The sequence below is a fragment of the Haplochromis burtoni genome, unplaced genomic scaffold (assembly GCF_018398535.1).
Source record: "Haplochromis burtoni strain Fernald_Lab_line unplaced genomic scaffold, NCSU_Asbu1 Contig_278, whole genome shotgun sequence".
Classification (NCBI taxonomy): Eukaryota; Metazoa; Chordata; class Actinopteri; order Cichliformes; family Cichlidae; genus Haplochromis; species Haplochromis burtoni.
The window spans coordinates 226,602-242,957 of record NW_024582639.1 but is presented as its reverse complement, the minus strand read 5'-3'; the positions used below and the strand labels follow the sequence as shown (position 1 = coordinate 242,957).

Here is a 16,356-nt window from a genome sequence, read left to right as displayed (position 1 = left end):
GGGGGGGGGTTCTCCAAATGGAGCTCAGTTGTTTGAGACCCGGGTGTTGTGTTTGGCGGGGACACTGTTGACAACTGTTGAGCTGGACACAGCAAGTCATAACCCGAAAAAAATGAATCACGGTGGAAAGACTTTCTGTGAGTGTGTGAGATTCACGACGCACAGGCAAAATATTCCAGCGCCACTCACTAGGCAACTATGGGGAACATAAGATGAGTCACAGCGAGCTGAGCTGGCTTATTTGAACAATGTGTTGTGTGTAAAACTGGATTGTTCTGGTTGGATTTTGGGAAGAAGGCTCACTCATTTTCTGTTTGTCTCCTAACCTACGTCATCCTTCTCTCCAAGTGCCCACTCAGTTTTCCTCTCATAAACAAATAGTGTCATCTGCACTCGCGCACAGACGCACACCAGCGTCCAAACAGCAACCCTGGATGCGTTTTTTCCTGGAAGTGTCAAGGCAAAAAATGAGGAACCGAGTTTTTGAATCATTGTAATTACCTGTACTGAGGTGAGCTGTAAAAACAGTTATTAAACATTAGCCTGTGATTCCCACAGAGGTCTTAGGTTGGCTCGAGTCCAGAGAGATGTGTGTAGCACTGGCGGCTGGCCCAGTGAGGTAGACGAGGTTACTCCTCTATTTTTTAAGGGATATGAGGGAGATCAAAATATAACTGCTTAATCTCATCTTGAACATAGGAGAGAGGAGATAAGTAGAGAAAAAATAATGTTGGTTTTAACCTTTTGGACTTGACCAGAGTCGCTTTGCATGACTCATAGTTCAAAATAATCCTCGTTTATCTTACACTGGGCTGTGGTGCAGTTCCTTTAAGCCACCTTTCAAACAAAAGGTTTGAACAGGAGAGCAGAAAAGAGCCTGAAGCCTTCAATTTTAGCTCATAAGGCTTAAATGTAGAAACTTTGGCCATATTAAAATGAGGATCCACCATTTTTACAGCACATGTATGACATTAAAAAAAAAAAAAAATCAGGAAAATCTCCCAGGTCCTCCTTATCTGATTTTAATATTCTCTCAGCATCTTTTATTTCTTGTTTTAAGCAATTATTTCCTCTTCAGGACTCCCCTACCTCACACACTCCCTCCTTCTGAAACACACATTAACACCAGGCAAGAGCCGTAAAAACTCAACTCAATTAAAGTGCCTCTTTCCTGGAAGCCAGCCTCAGACAGAGCACAAGGTATGCAGGGAATGGGAACCATATCTGTGTGTGTGTTCGGGGAAATGAAGGGGGGGTAGAAATGAAGAAACTCACCTCCTGCTTAATTTTACCAACAGGCGCAATCTAGCTTGACCAACCACTTACACACACACACTCTGCTTTGGCTGCGCACTAAAAGACAAAAAAACTAAAACCACAGACCGTCATAAATCTCCTCCACGTGGACCCTTTCACCTATTTGACCTCAAGCACACACACATATCCATACACACTCCCTGGAGGACACCATCCTCTTTCAGCCCCTCAGGCAGGATGTATAAAACCCCACTGCATTCCTTTCCAGTTAGGTCCAGCCCAAAGTGAGCTCTCCACACAGTGACTGCTGTGTCAAAGTGTGCATGCATGACGTTGACCTAAACCCTCTCCTTCTGGGAAACCCTTTGTTACTGTGCCATGTGCACATCAGCTGTGCCCTCCCTCCATCCTTTCCTTCCATCCTTCCCTATACGTTCTCCAATCCCTGTGGAATTTATCCACAATCCTCTGGCAAAGAAACGGAGAAGCGTGGATCGGAGCAACTTTAACCCGGTGATGAATGTGCGTCCTCCTCGTGTGCTGCTGCTCACTCTTTTTCAAAGTGTGCCGACTGAATAAACACTGCTTTGTTTAACTAGGAAATCCCAATTGTAAGTAAATAGTCTTGCTGTGAGGCCAGGAATTGCTGGAATAAAAACCATTTTACAATTTATTAGAGTAAATTAAAAGTGTGTGCAGTCAATATTGAATTGGTGGAAGTTCAAAAGAAGAAAAACAAAACAAAACAGTAAATTAAGACACAAGGCAAGTGCATTGACTTTTGTAAAAATAGTGCTTTTTAATATAAATTATTGAAATATTTTAGAAATATAAATATGTGCAACGTTCCTTTTCATTTATTTCTGTAATGCTTTGTCATTTCAGGTATTACAGCTTGTATTGCCAGACTAGTGGCCAGCCTGTTGCGAGAGAGTCTTTATAAAAGACAATATGATTCACATACACGTGGTCCACCGGTGCAACACATGTTTAAAAAAAAAAAAAAAAAGAGTTGGTGTTGATGTGACCCAGATTTGACCAAAAAAAAAAAGTGTGCCGCCCTCGCCTCGAGTGGCCATGTGAGCTCAAACAGACAAAAACATAAAAGGCTGCCACTCCAATATGGATCACAGGTACGGGTCAAACAGCAAAAGCACTTCCTTTTTTTCTTTTTTTGATCAAATCTAAGTTTTGAATTCTGGTTTACAAAAGGCTGTTTTCTATTCTTTTTTAAGAATCACTTGAGGGAAAAGTGTAGTGTATCCTTAACATTCAGACAAGTCCAACTGTTCACTTCTCCTCCTCCAGAGGTTATGATGGAAAAGTAGACAAAAAAGTAAAAAATACAAATCCTTTCTGAAGTTACAGGAGAAGGCAGACAGATATTCAAACACACTGGGGCATTTTAACAAATAGAAATGAGCCGGAGATGATAATCTAAGACAGAAATAAGACTCAGCTAAAATCTTTTTCCCCCTCACACGGGGCAGTTATATTTACAGGAGCGGCGTCCTGTTGTGCTCTATCATTTCCTCTTATCGGAGTTTTTGTTTAGCTGTATACCAGTATGTCTCCTCCCACCTTTCTCCCCCAAGTCTACCCCTCCTTTTCAGTTTCCTTCTCCCAATCCCACTCCTCCCTCTGCTTTAAAATCCTCGCCCTCTCCGCATCTTTGGGATCATCACCATTATCATCATTCCCCCAAGGAGCTTTACAGTGTCGCTGACATTTTTCCAGCCAGTCGGGATAAAAATAAGGTCTGCTGTTTTGTTTGGTCCCATGCCAGGGCTTTTGTCCCGGTAAAAAAGCTTTTGTCTCGGCAAGAGCGGCCTGTTTTCTGTCACTGTCAAAGCATACATGCATCTCTGAAACAAAAAGGCAGGGGGAGGGGGGGCTGGGCAGTCAAATGGTTATGGATCAGGAACAAGGAACACATAGGAGAAGAAAATGCTTAGTAATTATTTTTTTAACCTTCCCCCATCCCCCCAAAACTCTCATGCTAATAAAACCTTCATGTGGTCTATACCTGTGCGTGTGTTTGAGGGTGTGGGTGTGTGTTTGCATATGTGGAGCTAGAGTGCATGACCGTCCCACTCCCCCTCTATGAGGCAACACTTGCGGGAAGCAGCAATGGAAATGTGTGCACCACCACAACACAAACACACTCACACTCACGCTCACACTCACACTCAGACAAACAAATCCTGTGCGTTCTCTGTACAGGGCCCCCCTCGTTTGGACTTTGCCTTTTCTCTGAAACCCCCCACCCCCCACTCCATCCACTCTCTCTACCCACTGCCGTTTGTCTGTCCAGTTGTAAATGTCACGCAGACAGCAGCAGCTTTGAAGCACATTAAACCCACCAAAATATCACTGGTGGTGCATTGATCATGCCTTTCGCTGCCATCGTTAATATCGACCAGTCAGGTTAATCTTCTACGAGGCACTGCTCTGCGTCTCAGTCAGTCATAGGAAACGTTGACCTTTGACCTCAGGCTTCATCTGCCACTCACTTGAGTGGTCAGTGTTTTTGTTTTTTTGTGTTTTTGCAAGGCAGGACGGACGAGGTAATCGTCGGTTACCCAAATCACACTCCTCATCCCCAGAAGGTCAGCGGGTGACCCAGAGTAGATCAGTGATCAGCTGATTCTGGAAAACTGACCTCATGTTAGCACTTAAGGCTCAGTCTGGTCAGTTTATGTCCACACAGACAATCTCGCATTCACCGAGAGCTGGTCCGTGCTGTAATCCTGGCACTTGGTCCATGCAGTAGAACCTGTCGCAGTTCCTGTCAGTCATATAGGAGCATCATACTCCTCCAGGTAGTCTCTAAGTGTGTCCGGGAGCTGCTCAGTCTGCTCAGACGCCCCCAAGCCCTGATTGTTCAGCGTCCTCCTGCACATGTGCTGCAGGCTGGAGAGACAAGTCGAGAGGGGTCGACGCAATTCCAGTGGGATTTTCTCCCCACCGGTATGGATTAGATAAACATTGTGTGCCTTTGTTTTTGTCTCTCCTGGATTGTCCCCACTCGCCCGTTCCTTGGTCCCTTCAGTATCTTGCCCCTTCCCCATGTAGTGCGCTATGAGTTTCAGCACACAGTCAAATTGCGGGAGCTCCTGGGTATTTTGGGGGTCTGGCTGTAGGAAGAAGCCTCCTCCCTCACTGTGGATTCGCAGATTCTTGGTTCCCTTAGTTGTTTGGACAGAGAGTGTGAAGAAGTGGTGGTGGTCTGAGGAGTCACGGACCAGGAAAGTGCCAGGGGGTTGAGAGCGTAGCAGGGAGCTGGCTTCCCGGCCTCCGACAGCTCCCCAGTAAAAGCCACTCTGCTGAAGCTTATGCAGTGCACGCATCACCTGAAACGGGTAAAAAAAAAAAAAAAAAAAGCCATGGTGAATTTCCAAGAATGCCAAAGAAACCACACACACAAAACGTAATAGTTTAGCTAACTCCTCAGATGTGACTGACCTGCTGGTAGTGTTCATGCGAGCTGAAGGGCTTGAAATGATGCGGGGTAAAGTTCGACCCCTGAACCCTGCCCTCTGGAGAGGTGACGCTGCTCATGGCAAGGGGGTTGTGTCCTGCAAAGGTTACCATGGCCATGCCATGGCCCCCTGCCTCTCCCTGCTGATCGAGAGGCAGGGGGCCCAGAAAAGGAGCGCGGGATTGGACAGGTGGAAGAGAGTCGGCAGCAGAGCGAGAGGGGAGATGAGGGGGGGAGCGGGGTGAGGATGGCGGGGTCACACACCGGGTCCAGGGCCCCGGGGAAGAGGAGTCTGATGCATCCAGAGAGGGGCTGGTAGAGAGCACCTATACACAGCTGGAGGGAGACAGTGAGCAAAGATTAAGCACTTCCAGCTATATATAACCTCATCTTGGCTTGCAAATATAGAGCCATAGAGCCTCATTTGAATTTCACTCCTGCATAGGCAGTGAGAAATAAATGGCCACTGTGCCACACTGAAGCTCTCAGTTTACCCCCATAAAAATGCAGTTATGGCGACTGTAACAAATGCATATGGCATGAGCGGGCAGCGAGCAGGCAGGTTATATTTAGTTTAAATGAATGCACTGCTTACTCGTGCTGCTGCACCGTGCAGCCAGACAGCAACTGGATCCTGATTGCTTTCAATTGTCTTCGATCGGGCGCACCGCAACAAGGGATTTCTGAATCGGGGTCACTGTGAAAGAGTCCAGCCAGCGCAATTTTTTTCCTTTTATTAACCCCCTCCCTTTCTCTTTGCTAAATAGCTGTATTCCTGCTCGGAGGCCCCGTTCTCCAGTTTCACGATGACTGAAAAGGTGTCCCGTCTGGTTCTGGTTTCCCGAGATACCCTGCAGGCTCTACGGGAATTGGAAGTCGGCTTCACCGGACAGTGCAGGCGCCATAGCGACTCAGAACTGCTACGGAGCCACTGGCGTTAAACTCGGTCCACTACTGATGATACTGCGAACCCCCCGAGCATTAACACTTTTAGGACCGTCTTCAGCGAGAGCCCGAGCTGCTAAATAAAACCACAGCGCTTTAAAGTGCCCCATACCCCAGTTTTCTGTCATTTTGCCTACTTTAAGACGATGACCAGCGAACCGCTTTTAAATGTTTTAACTTACCTTGTGGATACACTCAGCCCAGCGCCGCAGCCGCTCGTCGCCAAAAGAAAAGATACGCAAACTACCCGAAAGTAGTGCTTGAAAAAATATTAACTCAGGCATTAAAATCCATAAAAAAGTATCCAAAAGAGCGTGTGGGTTTCCTTACCGAGCAGAGGAATGTGTCGGCAGCGGTATCTGCCGGAGAACTCCCCGTGTGTGTGTGTTGGGGGAGGAGGGGAGGGGAGGAGGTTTACTGGAGGTTGTTTCCAGTGAGTAAAGCCGATGTTCGTAAAGCTCCGCCCCCCTCCGTTCAGAGGTTCTTCCAGTAAACACACGAACGCACGCTCACGCACGCAAAAGAACACACGCGCGGGCTCGCGCCCGCTCTTGGCGGATCGCCAATAAATAATCAGCGTGACCTTTACCGGGCTGTTTCCTGGTACTGCTGCTGGATTCCCTTCTCGACAAGGTGAAAAAGTTAAAAGCTCCACATATGGCACAATATAAAACCGCAGCTATGGCTCATGTTTTAGAGACATACTCCACATATTCTCGCTATAATAACTAACCATAATATGCTTGTACATGCACTGCAGGACCCTTCTTTTTTTCTGCATTCATCTAACACTCAGATCTGCCGTTAAAGCATTAAAAATCCTCAGCTCCATATAAAATAATGCATCCAAGTGTTGATATCTATGTAGAAATCAGCATTTCCCCCGAAAATATGGGTTATATAAACATATTCACACCCGTAGAAGACATTTTGTTCTTTTTCCCTAAAGGAAAATCAGCAGGATTGTAATAAAAATCTTATTTACTTTTTTTTTGTTTTTAGCAGGGTTACTTTTACTGATGCAGAAGATTGCCAGGATTACCAGGAAAATGCACAGACTTCTGTTAAAGACTTAAACAAAAAATATCTTAATGTATGCAAATATTATTCTTAGTTTTAATACATATCAGGTCTCAGTAATCCCAGATAGGTAGGAGAATTATTATTATTATTATTATTTTTAAAAAGCACCCCTAAATTTGTATCTCGGTGAAAAGTTGTCATAATGCTGTGAATTAAAGTACTCGTATCTATTCAATATTTAATCTGCTGAGGTTGAGTAAAGACTCAAGTATTTTAAAACTGTACCGCAGTGAATGTTACTCTACTACTTATTAAATTTGCTGTAGTTTGTTTGGACAAACACAGAATACAAAAGCACATGTGCACAAATTAAGAAAAAAAGCACAGGTAGAAATTATTTTTAGGTGTTTCACTGAAATAATCAAGTAACCTACTTTCAAGGTTTATGTCTATTTCCTTGTGCTGTTACAAATCTCTCTGCTGAGTTTCCATAAACAAAGCCTTACCTTAAGGTCAGATATTTTCAAGCTATTCAGCATCAACATGGGCTGTCATTGCATTCTCCCTTCTCTTTCTTAACAGCATGAAGGATAAATAGCATCTGACCTACAACAAACTGGCTTATGTTTAAAGATAGGGGTCCCTCAGTCCGCTGTGTCGTGTCTGTGTCAGGAAACATCTGACTTACTGCAAATGCTCTTGAGCAACAGCCTACAGCGTTGCTTGAGCATGCAAATGCCCTATATGTAATGAAAGGTTGAAAGAGTGACTCATTTTAAATTAAGAGCCAAATCTGTAACTTTAGAGGAGAAAAAGGTTTAAATTTACTCTGAAAAATAGTGAGAATCAATTACAAATGCTATGATTACTGGTCTTTCTTGCTAATATTTTCATTAACAATCCAAGAACAAACATAGGCTGTAAGGCCATAAAAGATATCAACTCATATTTAAAGTGTTTTGAAATCAATAAAGCAGTAAAGTTAGATAGTAGTCCTGATTGTTCTCCATATCATTCTACTGAAACGTACTGCTGCGAGTATTGTTGTTATAAGACAGCAGTAATGAAGATTCTCACGTGCTATGAGCCTTCCAAATATAAACACATACACACACATTTATCAGTCGGCTGGAACAAACACTTGTATGCAATGCACGTCATGCATTGCATGACTGAAAATCTTCAAGGCACACCTTTAACAGGTAACTGAACAGGAAGATGTGTTACCAAAAATATATCTTTAAGCTTTTCTGTGGTCACATATGTCTTTTTTAAAGAGTGCCTTGGTGGTTAATTTAAAAAATGGAGCATAAATAATTTGCAGGTCATTAAAAGACACTTAAAATCACCCCCAAAATCACAGAAAAACAGATCCCAAACCAGCGATATTTAATTTATTTAATTAAAAGAAAAGCACCTTACCTATTACAGTAGGGTCTTATTATTGTAAGGTCTTTACCTTTCAGTTTAAAGCGCCTTCAGGCAAATGTTGTTGTGCTTTGAAGCAATACAAATAAAACTGAATTGAACTGAATTGAAGTTGCTTGGCACGGTTTGAGCTGTCACTACAATCTTGTGTACTGCACAGTGTAGAAAGCGTCTGTGTCTGTGAACTGAGAGGAGTGTCTATAAAGTTTTTTCAAACTCGCAGTGCTGCAGCAATGGCGGCTCCCATGTCCTGGAGGAGGCTGGTGTACTCCGTGTACTCACCGGCCATAGCTGGGGTTTTTACCCGGATATCTGACCGGGTGTTCCGTGCACGGGACCGGCGAGGAGGGTAAGACACACGAGGACAAAAGTGCGCTTTTTCTGCCGCTGTAGTGTCACTTCTCTTAGCGCCTTTCTCACCTCTAGCTTGCCTTGCTAGTGTAGCTCTTGCTAATGCACCCATCATCGGACACGAATATTTTGACCCTCTGTTTTCACGAAGTCTTAAAATCCTTTATACGTGAACATGTCTGGCCACCAACCCCGACTTATTTCGAGTGAAAATAACACGTTTACAGCAAATGATAACCATAGTTAGAGTCACATTTAGCGCATCAATATCCAGTAATGAACTTCACGAGACTCAGCAACCATATGGGGAAGTTTTCATAACTGACACGCAGTGCACCATGGGAATGAATAAGAAACCAGCTATGTTTTATTTGTTTTTTTATTTTGGAAATAGCAGTTGAACTTGTGATGTAATAATGATAGTCTTTCGGCCTTAGGAGTTGCCACAGCGGATCATTTCCCTTCATCTCACCCTATCTTTAGCATCGACCTCCAGCCCAGCTTTGTCTCCCTGTCTTCACACTGCTCAATCCGAGCTGTCCGTCGGATATACTAATTTCTAATCTTGTCCATCATGGTCAGTGCCAGCTCGGCCTCTTGTCTTCGTCTTTTTTTCTTTTTTTTTGGTCAGTGCCACAGTCTTCAAACCACACATCACAGCAGGTCTCACTACCACCTTCTAATCCTTCCCTTTCACTCTTACTGCTATCCTCCTCAAAAATCACCCCAGGCAATCGTCTCCACCTGCTGCACCTGTCTCATGCACTGACTGTTGCTTTGGATGGTTGACCAACTCATCCACCTTTACCACCTCTACTCCTTGCATCTTCACCTTTCCATCTGTCTCCAACTCTCGAGACACTCTGTCCCCCAGCTGTTCCCTGCTCTCCCTGCATCTCAACATGTTTTGAAGTTCTCCAGAGGCCTGGTAATGAACTCATGTGATTCGGGTGTGTTGACCCAGGGTGAGATTTGAAACCTGCAAGGACACCGGCCCTCGTGGACTGGGATTGGGGACCCCAGCTTTAAAGGCTCTGAGCTTTGTGATGAAGTAGAACTAGCTAGTTAGATTTGGGAGTAACAAGACACAGCAAATTATGTCCTCAAAATCCAGTAAGATAAAGTTATCTCGCTTCAGTTATTTTTGCTGTAAAATAAGCTTGTAAAGCATATGAACATTGTCACTAAAACCTGTCATAAATGTTGGCATGAGAGAGTCTGCTATCAGTGTGCGATTGAATGGGGTCTACTTGGTAATTACATGCAATCTGCTTTTGATAATAGAAAAATAAATGGCAGTTGTTTATAAACCTTCAATAATCTGTCAGAAAAACTGCAGTTAGTTACACTGCAACTGTTTGCAGACAGTTGCGTCCGATCGGGCGACCTGTGCAAGTGATCATGAGTGCACAATGTCCTCAAACTCTGGGCAACCATTAGTCACCAAGAGTTGCAATTAGTCGATTGCTGGATAGTTTTTCGGTTCAGTTCATTTAAGTTTCCTTGGCTAATGTTATTGCAGTTAGCAATAACGTTAACCCTCTAATAAAATAAGTATATCTAGTGTGCCTGTAGTGACACAATGTTTCCACACGGAATATTGCAATATTATGTTGTCTTTTTCTTTTTTCTTTTTTGGCACCCACCACTGCTGCTCTTCTCTGTCTTGTTTAGAGCCTCTGTGTTGGGCTTCCAGTTCAGCTTGTTATTGATGTGGAAACCCGGGCGCACAGGTACTCCTCCACCACATCAACAGGATAGACAGGAGTTGTATAGCCGTACTCATCCTTCAGTAGTCTATGTGATTTTATTCACATTCAGAAGCAGATGATTCCTCCCAGAATACTCCACAAAATAATATCCTAGTGTTCTGTGCTCCCACTCTCTCCCATTATTAATAACATAGTATATTGAGTTTTACTGAGAAGCTTGAGGTGTACAAGGCAATGTGAAAAAGCACAATTCCCTGTGGAGCTCCAGTATGGCACCTCAACAAATCATAAAGTCTCAGATACTGCAGACTGTGTGTCAGGTAGTATGCAATCCATGAGATGGTGGACATGATTACTTACATTTCCTGTAGCTTCTCTCTCAGCCGCAGTGGATGGATCATGTTAAATGGACTTGAGAAATCCGTCTAGATAGTAACCATGCAGCCGTTACTATCTAGATCAGAGGTCGGCAACCCACGGCTCACACGCCCTTCTGCGTCACACGCTAGTACAGAGGGTGAAGCACTGTTTTCACCTGTGGTGTTAGGTTAACTAAGACAAGCTTTGGCTGTGCTGTGGTTGTTTTGTAACGTTGCGTGTGACTAATACTAAACTACTACACCTTTCTGACAACCACCTTCACTCCAGTCTTGTTGTGTGACAGCTAGCACACAGCTGCAACTAAACTCAAGCAGCTGTTGGGGTCTATTCAAATCAACACGTGGAGTGACACGCCTGAGTCGTCTTTAGACTTCAGAAAAAAGAGCTTTTCACTTCAGTCATTTTTCACTTGACAGAACAGGAAAAGCTGAGAAATTAAAAACAACTGTATTCCCTGTAGGGGAGGTAAACAGGTTTTAGGGTGTCCCAGCAGTCATTCATGTTGACTTAGTGGCTTATAAATAGTCTTTGAGGGATGGTTTCAAAAGAAGATAAAAAAGAAAATTGTACCATGTGAAGAATTCAGCCTGATTACTTGGCTGTCATCTTCGTGACTTAAGACATTGACTGAAAAAGTTGGGGACATTCTTCTTTCCATCCTGCTATGATGAGCAGCTTGCCTGTGTACAGTTTTTAGAATAAATCTCTGGATCTGCAGGATTCTCATGGGGAAGACGATTGCGTGGCGTATTTGTCACTCTTGTGTACATTATACTGTTCGATTAAATGTGTAAGTGCATTTAAACACCAGATCTATAAGTGCACTTATAGATGCTGCTTGCTTGGCATGCTTAAACTCCACAGCTTACAGATACAGGTACCCAGCTAAGTGCTACAGGGCACCTGTCTATCACAGCCATGCCTTTAACTTTAAGCCTTAAAATGATACAGCTGTACAGTGATATGAAGGAGTAACTACAACCCCCCAAATCATCTTTTGTGCCAGGCTTTAAACTTATTGTTGTGACTGAAGTTAGAAAATTAGAGCAACTTCTCTGCTGGTTTCTTTTTTTTTTTTTTTAACCCTGAAGGTTTACAACTTGGTGTAGACATTCATTACTTTTTTTTTGGTGTGAACTGTAGTTCCTGGGTCGAGTCTGCTTCCCAGAAGGAAATAGTTTGTGGAATTTAAAAACGAACATTCCATAGTATATTGCTTTCATGCTTTCTTGGCAGCAGTTTGGGAATGGCTCTTTTATGAATGCTAGAACTTTGGACTTTGTGCACACATGCTGTAACAAGTCCCTAGTATTATAACCAAAACATAGATGGGCTCATTTTTTATTCTTCTACTGGAGTGGCTTTACTTGATTTACAGTTAAAAAAAAATAAAAAAATCTCTATTTATCCTATCTGGGTCTGGGTGCTAAATCTCAGTTTATCCTCTGTTTAAAACGAGCCATTTCAGCACGTATACTTTTAGGGTCAGTGCCTTTCTTCTGATTGGCTGCCCTTCACAAACACAAGGTTTGACAAGAGGGGTGGAGCTCTGTATTCACACAGAGTTGTGTACCTGAGAGATGTTTCTCGCTGTGGTGCAATACAGCGTTAAAAGTAGAAAATAACAAGTGCTTAGGGCATTCTGAAGCCTTCTTGAGACTTTTTCATTCACAGGGATACTCTGACCTCATTATTTGAAACGTTTGGCATGTTCAACATTTTTAGGGATTCTTGAGGACCTACAGGTTATGGTTAAATTTGAATTCTTTTCTTTTTTTTTCAGGACTTATCACTTTTGATAATCGCAAGCGTTAAAGCTGGCGATGTGACTGACTTTGACAGGTGTGCCAACAGTGGCAGCTGTCTGCTTGAATCTTTAGTAAGAAGCTTTACCCATGCATCAACTGGACCTCCGCCAAGTTTATGGTGTTGGTGCATTTTGTAAATAAATTTGTGCTTCAGTTTCACTTGGATGTGACGAGGATCTGGCTGTGAAACCGCGTGCTCATTGGCTAAGCATTTATCAAAGCACTTCAGTGTTGGCTTCACTGTTGTGATGTGGAATCAGTGTCTGTCTTCTATACTGTCAAAGTTGTTGAATTCATCTTGATGGTATCTTACAACCTCTCGACCAGTGGTGTCAAACATAAGACCTGGGGGCCGGTAAGGACTTCAATCTGCCCCACTGGACAGCTTTAGAAAATGTCAAGTAGAGCATAGATTTTGAAGTTTTTACTGCATTTTCATACGTTTTACAGCTTTTCCTACCGATAAACATGTCACCCACGGCCGTTAATACTACAACAAAGTAATTAAGTAATAGATAAACATTTAAATGACCGAAAAGTTCCTTTTTTGACTATTGACTATAGAAATGTCTGGGTTTTTTAAATTTTTAAATTTTTATTTTTTTTTAAAAGGGTCCACATAAACATATCTGTGAATAAATCAGTTTTGTAACTATAGGAGAATCTGGAAAATGATCTACCAGGACCTTTTCTCTAATTTTACAAATCTTCGTTAACCACAGCAGCATTTCTTTATCATGTAGAAAAAAAGAGCTGTGCTATTGACATCGCACTTCTTTTTCTTATATCGAATGTGTGTAGTTAAATGTCTTTACACTTACAGAAAGGGGATTTTCACTGGTCCGACCCACTTAAGAAGTGGGCTGTATGTGGCCCATGATGTGAAATGAGTTTGACACCCCTGCTCTAGACCAGGTTTAAGATATGGAGCCCAAAATCCATGAGTGACATCATAGTGGCTATGTCCATCTTATACTGTCAACTGTGGTTGGTCATTCCACCACGTCCCATTTACGCTAAGTTGGATTAGTATCTGTGGCATCAGTGCTCGGAGCTCTTCGTCTTACTCATCTCTTCACCTTTCAGTACGTTTAGTGTTTTTGCTTCTGCAAGTTCTGGATTTACATCTTACGAGGTCTAAAATATAACAAGTAGCATTTCCTGTTTGCTAAATGAATAGGCTGTGGATCAGTTGACAAGAATGAGGATGTAAGTCCTTTAAAATTACAAGGACTTTTAAGTCACATGCTTTAAATCAAATCAGATGCGGTGCATACACATGGCGAACTGAACAGCTCCTCTGTTCATTGAAGTCAACAGCTAAAGCCTTGCATTGCTAGCATAGCCTCTAATTCTGTTAAATCAAAGGGAGTTAACTCCATCGTTTGTTTGCTCGTTTTAATCAATTTTAAATCATGCTTTTTATTTGTTTTTGTTTCTAATGTCTCTGTAAAGCACTTTGAATCACCTTGTTGTTGAATTGTGCTATACAAATAAACTTGCCTTGCCTATAGTCATCAGATGGCTTATGTAATTCTTTTATTTAGAAGACATGCGGTGATTATATGCCCCTCCTATGTCTGCCCTTTAAAATAAATCGACTTTGACTTTGTTTTATTTTATTTTTGTAGACTTTTATGTCCCCCTAACATGAGTTGAAAGCTGATATTTTTATATGGCGCTGTTGGAACATTAATTGTAAAGTGTGATCTTTATTTCCTCTGTCACACCATTCTGTCTTTTTACAACTTACAGAAAACTGTCAAGGCTTCCTGTCAGCTGAGTCACACAACAGAGCTGAATCACTGAGCTTGATGTGCTCTGTTTGATAACGTTCGTAATTTGCACCGCTGTAAAAGGAGGGAGATAATTTGGAGTAAGATGAGTAGAAATGAGGAAGTTATGTTTCTTGATGTTTTTTATCACTCTTGTGTGTTTATGATTAGACTCTGTGTGACTGTGATGTGACTCTGTAGCTTTTATTGATTATTATTTATTTACATAAAGTCAAATACCAAAAGCAAGACCGTGTATTTGTATTCTGGTTAATATAAGGTTGTAAACAATGCAAAGGAATGCCAGGACTTCTGACAATTAGCCGATAAGATTTGCAAGCATGCCTGAGGTTAACACTCCACCCTGTAATTATTTTAATGTGGTTGCATTGTCAGACTGCATGCTTGTGTGAGAAGCACAAAAGAGCCGCATCTTTGGGATGAATGTAGGATGCAGACAAAAGAAAAAAGCACATGAAGGGTTACATCTTCCCACAGATCCGTGCTCCTGAATACAACTCTTATTTGAGCAGCCATGAATTATTTTCCGTCATACTCAATATTTTCATCAGATAAGCATCTGACATTTTGCACATGTTTTACGGGTTTTCTCAGATTTTTATCAACAGTCGGTGATTCATTAGGAAAAAAACAATCTTGTTTTTCATTTACAAAAAATCAGACTACTAAGGGTTGTAAAGGGCTTTACAGTCAATCCTGAAATTTAGCTTTGATTAGTCATGTTTGACTGATTTGTTCCTAAATTGAGCTATTCTTAGACACAGTCGTTCACAGAGTGGCCTTTGAGTACCTCTCAAAGACTCTGCCTCCTTTAAAAAAAAATTTTTTTATACACAGTCGTGTTACTAATTTACCAGATTAGATGGTTGATATTGCATGTGCTTTCAGTTATGCCAAACATCTTAACAATAACTTTTTTTTAACTTACTTTTATTCATCCATAAAATATATTACCAAATGTAAATAAGTGCAAAGTGTACAGTCAGAAAACTTATTTGAACCCCTGCTGATTTTGTAAGTTTGCCCACTAACAAAAGAAAGTTCAGTCTATAATTTCAATGGTAGGTTTATTGAACAGTGAGACAAAGAACAAAAACAAAAAAATCCATAAAAATGCATTTCAAAAAAGTTATAAATGAATTTTTTATTTCCATGAAGGAAATAAGCATTTGCTCCCCTATCAATGAGGAAGATTTCTGGCTCCCAGGTGTATTTTATACAGGTAACGAGCTGGGAGCCTTCTTAACTTGTTACCTGTGTAAAAGACAACGGTGCATAGAAGAAACAAATTTCTCCAGATTTAAAACTGTACCATGGCCAAGACCAAAGAGCTTTCCAAGGATGTCCGGGACAAGATTGTGCACAAGGCTGGAATGGGCTAGAAGACCATCGCCAAGCAGCTGGGTGAGATAGTGACAACAGTTGGTGTGATTAATGGCAAATGGAAGAACCATAGAATAACTGCCAAGCTTCCTAGGTCTGGAGCTCCACGCAAAATCTCACCTCATGGAGTTTCAATGATAATGAGAACAGTGTGAAACCAGAAGGAGAACAACTCGGGAGGAACTTGTGAGTGATGTAAAGGCAGCTGAGACTGAAGTCACCTAGAAAAGAGTTGGTAAAGCAGTTGGTAACTGCAGTGCCTGCAAGGTCCCTCTGCTCAAGAAAGCATTTGTTTTATTGAAAAATCTTTGAAAACAATAAAAAAAGCAGATCATGATAGCTGAGGGTTTGACTCATAACCGATGATAAATTATAAACTATTGCAGATGCAGAAGATGCCACACATGAGTAGTCATTCCTGCTGCACTTATTTGAAGTCCACAAAATCCGATGATGAATTTTACAGCACTGAGACCCAAGTGGACCCAAATGAAAACTATAGCACCTGTTTAAGGCTACGTTCACACTGCAGGCGAAAGCGCATCAAATCAGTGTTTTGTTTTTTTTTTGACCCTATGCGACCTATATCCGATCATGGTATGACAGTGTGAACGGCACAAATCCAATATTTTCAAGTCCGAAGTCTTTATATTAAGGGCCATCAGTCAAACAATGTTGTGTGTTCTGGGTCTAAACAGAGCGCGTTGTGTGTGACGTCTTCTTTTGTGCATGCGGGCCGCTTTGAGCGTTCACACTAGAGCGCGTTTGCTGTCGCATTTTATTTGTAGTGT

General features: G+C 42.1%; 2 protein-coding genes across 7 annotated transcripts in view; one reads left to right on the top strand and one right to left on the bottom strand.

Annotated features, from left to right (window-relative positions):
• Window positions 1-2,031: 2,031 nt before the first annotated feature.
• On the bottom strand, window positions 2,032-10,760 carry socs3b (suppressor of cytokine signaling 3b). 5 transcript variants are annotated; one of them, XM_042227747.1, is made up of 3 exons: window positions 10,558-10,760; window positions 4,723-5,074; window positions 2,032-4,610 (listed from the first exon to the last, which is right to left on the bottom strand). In XM_042227747.1, exons 2-3 carry the CDS (start codon window positions 4,855-4,857, stop codon window positions 4,053-4,055), a joined length of 693 nt encoding a protein of 230 aa, XP_042083681.1. In that variant the 5' UTR covers window positions 4,858-5,074; window positions 10,558-10,760; the 3' UTR covers window positions 2,032-4,052. The 5 variants fall into 5 exon arrangements, with proteins under 5 accessions (XP_042083681.1, XP_005943921.1, XP_005943919.1 ...); XM_005943859.3 differs by lacking the exon at window positions 10,558-10,760 and adding an exon at window positions 7,213-7,598; XM_005943857.3 differs by lacking the exon at window positions 10,558-10,760 and adding an exon at window positions 5,866-7,188.
• LOC102298101 (CDP-diacylglycerol--glycerol-3-phosphate 3-phosphatidyltransferase, mitochondrial) overlaps window positions 8,324-16,356 on the top strand; it is a 46,787-nt gene continuing 38,754 nt past the window's right edge. For both annotated transcript variants that reach the window (XR_006055304.1, XM_042227744.1), the window contains exon 1: window positions 8,324-8,483. Coding sequence is in view for 1 of the 2 variants with exons in the window: in XM_042227744.1 (XP_042083678.1) it covers window positions 8,368-8,483 (116 nt within the window). In the remaining variant the exon portion in view is untranslated. The remainder of the gene's footprint in view (window positions 8,484-16,356) is intronic.

Bases quoted from the DNA above. Each gene is read 5' to 3' on its own strand.
- socs3b (XM_042227747.1), bottom strand. From the start codon at position 4,857: ATGGCCATGGTAACCTTTGCAGGACACAACCCCCTTGCCATGAGCAGC. The intron at 4,611-4,722 runs GTCAGTCACATC...TACCCGTTTCAG, and splicing joins CGCATGAACACTACCAGCAG to GTGATGCGTGCACTGCATAA.